Source organism: Tigriopus californicus, chromosome 10 (genome assembly GCF_007210705.1).
Source record: "Tigriopus californicus strain San Diego chromosome 10, Tcal_SD_v2.1, whole genome shotgun sequence".
NCBI classification, from domain to species: domain Eukaryota; kingdom Metazoa; phylum Arthropoda; class Copepoda; order Harpacticoida; family Harpacticidae; genus Tigriopus; species Tigriopus californicus.
In genome coordinates this window covers 8,045,878-8,054,343 of record NC_081449.1, presented here as the reverse complement: position 1 = coordinate 8,054,343, position 8,466 = coordinate 8,045,878, and the positions used below count along the sequence as shown (strand labels likewise).

At 39.5% G+C, this 8,466-nt stretch overlaps 1 protein-coding gene across 1 annotated transcript; it reads left to right on the top strand.

Annotated features, from left to right (window-relative positions):
- The first annotated feature begins 1,582 nt into the window (after window positions 1-1,582).
- On the top strand, window positions 1,583-4,175 carry LOC131887830 (ATP-sensitive inward rectifier potassium channel 1-like). The gene has a single exon (XM_059236546.1). It carries the CDS (start codon window positions 2,293-2,295, stop codon window positions 4,024-4,026), a length of 1,734 nt encoding a protein of 577 aa, XP_059092529.1. The 5' UTR covers window positions 1,583-2,292; the 3' UTR covers window positions 4,027-4,175.
- Window positions 4,176-8,466: the final 4,291 nt, after the last annotated feature.

The following is an 8,466-nucleotide window of genomic DNA, read 5'->3' as shown; positions in this document are numbered from 1 at the left end:
CTGACTTATCTCGAAAGCGTTTTCCGCAGAGCTCACCGACTTCGTCCCCAATTTGACAAATTGTTCTCCGAAATGTCACTAAGGATATCTTGAATGATGGAACAGGGAGAGGAATTATGCCCGTGACACTCCCTGGGGGAATTGCATGTGAAACCGAACACTCATGCTTCATTGTTTTTGCTCTCTCCCGTGAAATTACTTGCTGCTCTATGGAAGATGATCGAAAATCCGCTTTTACATTCATTAGCTTGATGAGAGATCTTACGTCCATGTATGAACGAAGTGTCATCCCTCGCCCCTCAAATGTGAAATATTTGCATCGTAATTGAAATTCACAGCCCCTAAACTTGGATGGGTCCCTGTCAACCTTATTCTCAAAGTTAGTTTTTGATCACATTTTAGCTATTTAATTTTGCGACAATTTGAGGTCATGATGGGATTTATCTTTCGGAAAATGTTTAGACTTTTGTTGGCCGACCAATGTACAACAAAGTGTTGCACAAGCATAACTCTGTGTGGTAAATCCAACGGTGAGTAATTTGTGTCTTCGCCAAAAGCTGTTGTACGAGTAAATGTTTTGAGATAGAGATGTCCATTAGAAGGGTCAGCTCAAGGCACAATACTGTCCTGGCTTTATTTTACTGATGCATTTGTCCTCAGTTTGCTTACTCTCACCACTTTATTGTCATCAGATCAGGTTATTATCAATCAGAACAAAGGAAAGCACGCTAAGTTAATGAGGACAGGACATGATGAGGTTTCCTATTTGCCTCCTCTCAAGGTGACAAAGTTTACGAAAGGTCAGGCTGCCAGGAGAAAAGGATGGGAGTGTGAAGTTAAGCACGAAAAGCTAATCTCAAAGTAGAAAAGCTCTTTAAGGGAAAACATTTCTCTTGGACAGCCACATCATTTTTTTGTTGAGCCAGTGTGAGATGATTTCGAACGATTTTAAGATCTGACAAAAAAGCCAATTCCATTTTACCTGCGTGAATTTAAAAATCGAATTAATCTAAGGTAAAGGGGCCATTTTGGTCGGGAAATTGTCAAAGTGAGTGTGAAGCGGATGAGACTAATGTTCCGAAAATCCAAAATGGTGTGGATCATCAAGGAGAAAGGAGGCATGTATCTTACGTACGTACGAATACAAGGTTAACAAAGATTCTGCGACACTTGCTTCCCCCGAAAAAATCTGAGCTTGAGGTCTAGGCCATCAGCAGCGGTTTGTTCAAGCTAAAGGCTTATATTTCAATCACGGTTGGGCTGTTTTCAAAATTATGGCTGAAAGTCAACGAGACAAATTTCGGTAACTGCAGAGAACTTCATTGAAATACATGGCAAAGTGTGTTTCAAGCTTGCCATTGTAATTGAGTTGAGGCTTTGGAATCGATCGAAAGAAGACGCTCGAGGTTTTTGTTTTTGCACTACATGATATCTTTCATCGGTGGTCACAACTCCATATTTTTCTTTGGAGTCATGACGTGACTTCTTCGAAGGTTGACCTATTGCCTGAGGCAGTTGGCCACAAGTCATCGTGTACTCGAAGAAAGACCTACCTACTACGCCAGTAGAAGCTTTTAACTAAATGTACAATCTTTGTTCCTTGCGAAAGTTCAATCCTGCGTGACCACTCGTGTACTTAGAGTGCGAATAGGAAGTCTTCACTTGACCTGGGATCTCTTTGAGATGCCTTCGGCCCCCTATGTATTTGTGTATAGTAAGTATGTAGTTGGCATCCAGCAAAACTGACCGAATGAGTAGTAAGCATCCCCAGTATGTACGTATGTATGTACTAGACTGTGTCCTTTGCAGGAAGAAATGGGGGTAGACGACGAACTTGAAACGAAACGATCCAAAGTTGTCGATTTCGTGAAACTTGGAAAGCCGACAGGGCTGGGGACGACCTCATATATAAGCCTAAGTAGTGCGTAATCTCTGGCGTGGAACTTGAGCACCTGGGGATGCCCCCTCCCCAGCATCGTCCCATTTCAAGCGGCCACGGAACGTTGACGAGGCTATCAGGATCCAAAAACCTTTAGTGAACAAACTCTTGGTGAGCAACAATGCACCTCAGTTCTCATATCGAGAAGACGTGTGTGTGAGGGAGTTCCTTTATACTTCAAACAGTGCTTCTTACTTTTAACAATCAAGCTCAAACGGAATTCAAGGCAATGATGGGCTATGGAGCTAATGCAATGGTGGACGGTTGCAATCATGTGATGCCGGTGAAATCCAAGGCAATTAGGCTTCTATAACAACGGCATTCCCAAAACCAATCATCAAACAACCTGAAAAATGTTCAAATTAAAGCGGCGAATTTTCCCTCGGCGAAAGTCGGGGGTCAACGAGGGTGGGGGTTCCGACGGTGAAAACCTCAGCGATTTCGACTCATCTGCTATGGATGAGGCTAGTGATGATGATGGGCCTACAATCATAACGGTGGATGATGGTTTGGGGGGGATTAAGCATATTCGAGTGTCCCATCCGCCTGAGTCTCAATATGATACTGGTGAGCCCATTGACTCGCCCGTTGACGAGGAAGAAGACTCAGGAATGTCACACATTGGCAAAAGCAACAAACTGGAGACTATGGCTCAACCCACCATTTACAAGGCATCTGAAGACATGCCCATACCCAAAGCCAAAGGTCTGGCCACCTCAAGTGCTGACACTGAACTTAGTGCCTCAAAGAACAGTCTGGGACATTTGCTGAAACGAGAGTTTGGTTCCCGTAATCCATTTCATATCGAAACTACTGGAGAGAAGCTTCGTAAGAGAATTGTATCAAAGAAGGGCGTGGTGAACATCAGCAAAGGTCATTTAGACCATGGCCAGCGTCGGCGTTTCTTCCGTGACTTTTTTAACACCATGTTGGATATGCGATGGAGGTATGTTCTAACCATCTTTTGCCTGAGCTTCTTCCTCAGTTGGTTGGGCTTTGCCATAATTTGGTACCTGATATTTTACCTCCACGGTGACTTCGAGCCGGATCACTTGCCAGATCAACAAGCCAAAAGTGGGTGGGTGCCTTGCGCTTCCGCTATTGTTAACTTCGCCTCGTGCTTTTTATTCAGTCTCGAGACTCAACAAACCATTGGATACGGCAGTCGTCAAACCACTGAAGAGTGTCCCGACGCCATTCTCATCATGAGCTTCCAAAGTGTGGTCGGTGTCATTATTCAAGCCTGTATGGTTGGCACCATTTTTGCCAAGCTGACCCGGCCCAAGAAACGAGCCGAAACGTTAATGTTCAGTAAAAATGCCATCATTTGTCAACGTGACGGTTACTTGTGTCTTTGCTTCCGTTTGGCCAACATGCGGTCCTCACATCTCGTGGAATGTCATACCAAAGCTATTCTGGTGAGCAAGAAGGTCACTGAAGAAGGGGAAGTGATTCCTTACCATCAAACGGAGCTCAATGTGGGCACTGATCTAGAGGGCGAAGAGGATACCATCTTCTTCATCTGGCCCACCACAATCACCCACCGCATTGACGAGGACAGTCCTTTCTACCATATGTCGGCGAGGGACTTCCTGAAGAAAAGATACGAAATCATTGTTGTTCTTGAGGGCATTGTTGAGCCCACAGGAATGTCGATCCAAGCCAGATCCTCGTACTTGCCCAATGAAATCCTCTGGGGGTATGCTTTCATGAACGTGGTGAACTACAAATGGCGAGATGAGCAATACAAAATTGATTACACGGCCTTCAACAAGGTTTGTAAAGTAGATACACCCACTTGCTCAGCCAAGGTGTTGGCCGAACAAGTTAAGGCTTCCAAAGAGCGGAGTCTGATTCTGGCGCAACCCAAGCGATCGGTGGCATCCAATCTAGACTATGGTCTCCAGCATAGTTCTTCGGACGCCAGCACAATTCAAGCGTTACTCTCATCGAAATACCCTCATCTCAATAACAAAAGTGTTCAGCAAAATAGAGGTTCTTCATCCGATTCGGAAGAAAATACCACGATTTCCAATCCTTCCATTGCTCATCATCAGCCAGCTCAGATGCATATCAGATTTGCCTAAAGTTTGCACTTTCTTGAGAAAGTTAAAATCCTTATATTGAAATTCAATGACGAAAATAGAAAAAATGTTACTATTCTCCATATGCCAATGAACCACTAAATGTGCACGGAGACGCTAAGGTGGAGGATTAAAATTCTGATTCAAGTGAGACTTGCTCAGGTCGCTTTAATACCAAACGAGGGTCAAATTTCAGCTCAATCGAATGACTTTATGAAAAGGTAGCTACGTCCTCTCAGAGCTCATTTCATTACACTGAAGTGTTTGCAATGTCCTGTTGATTTTTAGCGGAAATGATTAAAACCATCTTGGCATTTTTCTAACTCGCAAAACCATAAGAAAACACTTTGATTTAATTGTTTGAAGAATTTCTAGTTTAGTTTAAAAAATCATATACTTCAAACCATTTAAAAAGCTGCAATTTGCAAACATCAATTTGATGGAAATTAGGAGCACATTTAGTTAGCATTTGAATGCAAACTATCACATAATCTATTTACTCATTACTAAGTTAAATCGGAATCGATGACCCTGTTTTCATCAGCTTTAGCTCTAAAATGCCCCCTATGTCTGAACTCAAGTGCCCAGACAATTAATATACGTATATTGCCAAAATTACAGAAATAACTACATTTTTTCTTTTTCTTATGCAATTTTCAATTAGCTCTAAATGACATTTCACCTGACTTTAAATATCCTAAAGATGTAAATTTTGAAAACACAAAAGTATTCTTTTTTACATTCACTCGAATCTTGAGGAAAAACAGGCTTGTTGAATCAAAAAAAGAAATAAAGTCAACAAATTCTCAAAAATACTCTTTTATATTAATATATTTTTTGGTTCTTTAGAAATCTTTAATGAGTGCCTTGCTTGCAGTAGTTTTAGTAGTTCAAATGTAAATTTTGATGATTTCGAGAGTGTTTTAACTTTTAAGGGACAATCAGTTTGAGCTATCATGAGAATTTAGAAAAAAGGAAAATTTTATATTGCGAAGGTGTTTGAGAAAATCATGCAGTTCAATTATGTACAATTTCTTGAGTCATTCCTCCTAACCAGCACAGGTTTCGAGCACATTTTTGCACGGTTACCCCAACTGATCAAGCATTTAGAGCACGTCACTGATGGACTAGCATCATGAGTCGGTCGATGTAGTTTATCTCGACTTTGCCATGACTTTGCCAAGGCCTTTGAAAGTTAGATCATGGATCCTTTTCGTTGAAAGGCTCCATCAGATTAGGATCCAAAGCAAGATTCTTAATTGGTTAAAAAGTTTCATTTGTGGTAGCAAGCAATTAGTTAAGGTTGAGGGGCACTTAGTGACATACATGATGTCAAGTCGGGTGTTCCTCAGGGCTCCTTATTAGGTCCTCTCCTTTTTATCATCTTCATTGCTCCACTTCAGAAGCTGAATGGCAAAGTCAGTATCTCTTGGTATGCTGATGAATGTGATGATACAAAATTGATTTGTGATAGGAATAGTTATGATTCTGATTGTCTGGTAGATTGTCGTGTAGCATTGTATGTAGATCAAATCTAATCTTGGATTACTGCAAGTAAATAGGCCTTGAATGGAATGAAATTCCGCTCAATACATTTAATGGAGGCAAAAATATCGAGCAGATTTCATCCCTGAAGGATTTAGGTGTAGTCCTCCAAAATAATCGAAAGTTCGATGTCCATATCAACAATTTACTTCATTGTCAAGAGGGGAAAATCCTTCTTTGGCTTGAATATGATGCATCAAATTCCGAAGCCTCCACATTTACACGACTTAAGGCATAGGCTTGTAACAGGCAAGCTTTAGCGACTTGACAATGTCTAGTACTGTTTTTTCCAGCATGACTTTTGCGACATTGTTGCAAATCTTCAACAATAATTACCCCATTGAGGGTCCCAATCTTGACCCCTGAAAGCATTATGATGTTATACATTTTGAACAACTATGCGAAGACTAAATGCCAATGCTCATTATTGGAAAATTTTGACACAAAGTCTTCAAATGTTTTCCGTTAGGACTGCTTGAAGCAAAAAAACATAATTTCTTTAGAGATGTATGGTCATGATGGGGGAAAACCCGTAAAATATTAGCCATCAAAATCTTAGGAAAACAATGAGCAACGCCATTACAACTTTTTTGAATAACAGTTGTGGAACGAATTACTATTTTTGACCAAAGTAATTGCAACCGTGACTTGTTCCTTTTATTGAGAAACCACTACTGCCCTGGCCTATTCCCACTAGCGTTAAGGAAGCCCACAAAAATAATAATACTCAAATCAAATAAGAGAAAGAACTTGTATTCTAGATTATTTGTAAATATATTTCAAGATGGCAATAATATTCATCTACTTTTTTTGCGCGCTTGAATCTTTTAATTCAATTTGGATAAATTGGCCGGCCTTAAATACTCGTATTTCCAAAAGACTCAAATCCAGACTCATTCATCATGACTTTTTTCATGAGATTTGTTGAGCAAACTCTGGAAAGTCAGTCATGATTTGACTACATTAGGTCAAGTCTTTAAAAGGCGAGAAATATTATGCTTTTAGATAGTCTCAAGATATTCCACGGTTGAAGTCAACTGGCTAAGTTTCCAAAAGGAGAATCAGTAATTCAAGTTTATGTGGGGTTTGAAAGCACCCGATTTATGGTCGTTACAAAGGTTGCTTTTAACACCCTTGATAGAAATTGATGGTTATTTAATCCATCCCGTCTTTGACGCAAACATATTTTCGCCAAGTTTGCTTAACATTTCATCTTTTAAACAATATTCTTGTCTAAAAATCATTATCTTGGTTTAAAATCAGTCTATTTTGAGCTGTTAGTTCTTAACACAAAATAAAATCATGTTTAACCAAAACAATTTTTAAAATCATTAACCAACATTTTGTAAAGACACGTTTTCATAGTATAATTTGAAGGGAAATGACGATTACAAAACTTTTGATGCACTATCAAGCATACAGCATAAAAGTGTTTCCTAAATTCTTGTTTGGAGGCCACAGCGTTAGGAAACTTACCTTTGCCGGAATTTGAAATGCTTCTCCGAAGTGTTGGAGATATATTATTCCTTGTGTTTATTCTTTGCTTTAGGAATAAGTTGTTCAGGGAATAATACCGTAGAGTGCGATGAGAGCTAGCCAGGCGGACTAGTTTTCAGAGCGAATGAATGTCAGCTGACCGGCCGCTAGGGTATAGTTTCTGCGCTTCTTTCCATCAACAAGAGGGGCGCTATTCTAGTTTCAGATTCAGCGGCAGTAAAAAAAAACCAACAAACTCGATTTTTACTCTTCTACTATGATAATACCTTGATAAAGTCTGGCATTTTCAAACGTATTCTGTTATATCTTATAGCAAGATATTACCAGCTTTGTCTTGCTTCTTCAGGTTGTTTAGGATAATTCTCAAAGTGAGAGAGAGGGATGGAATCTCTAGTTCTTGTTGATTTTCAAATCACATTATTCAATCGTTTTGTTTTGCTGTCAAAATAAAAAGTAAGGTCTAATGTGATGCTTAGGCACTTGATGTCAATCATATGCTGAAATTGTTGATTATTCTAATGCAACTCTTATTAACCTTGTCCAATGAATTTAAGACACCCTTCATTTCATTTGGTTCTTTGAAATGATATTTTCAACTCCCCAAATGAAATAAAGGAGTTTCAATGAAAAATGCAGTGTGGTACACTGATTTTGGGCATTTTGTGGAAAAATAATTTGGACAAACATCCCAACCAACTCGAACCGTTATCCTATTGAATTCTTAACTATGAAATGAAGTAAGCAGGGCATCAGTAACGAAATTATAAGTAACAAAATTACAATAATTCGTTCCTCTTCTCGAAAAAGGAACTTTAACTGCATTGCATTTAAAACTTGTGTATTTGTAACGACCCAAAATCTACAAGAATTACTCGTTACTTGTTCCTTTTTCAGCTTCCAGAATGGCCTTTAATTTTTCGTTTATCTCGTCACAGCTGAATAATCTTAAAGCTCAACAGAAATTGCCATTTTTACTAATTCCATCTAGCATATTTTGACCAAAGAAAGTCAGGGTTGAAAATTGTGTTTGCTCTTAACAGTTCTGAAGGTGTTATTGGTTTTGAATCTTGTTGCATTTGCTACTTTAGTGTTTACATCTTCTCAATCTAATTCCGTTGGACTCAAGCTGGTAAAATGTGTCCTTGGCTTGAATATAATGGTTCAAATTTCCAAACCCTCCTCACTTCACTTCACCTAAGGGATGGACTTCTTACAGAGAAGCTTTACCGACTTCATAATGTCTAATACTGTTTTCCATCATTTGGCTAGACAATGTTTGGACTTGGTCTTAGCTGGGAAGGATCCTTCTGTAGTCAATAAGCCGTTTATTATAGAGGCTTTAGTTGCTCTGGTCAATGAAACCAGGGTGCTGCTTGAACAACAGGCTCACCCAGTAGTTGA

Coding starts and splice junctions, on each gene's coding strand:
- LOC131887830 (XM_059236546.1), top strand. CDS start 2,293: ATGTTCAAATTAAAGCGGCGAATTTTCCCTCGGCGAAAGTCGGGGGTC.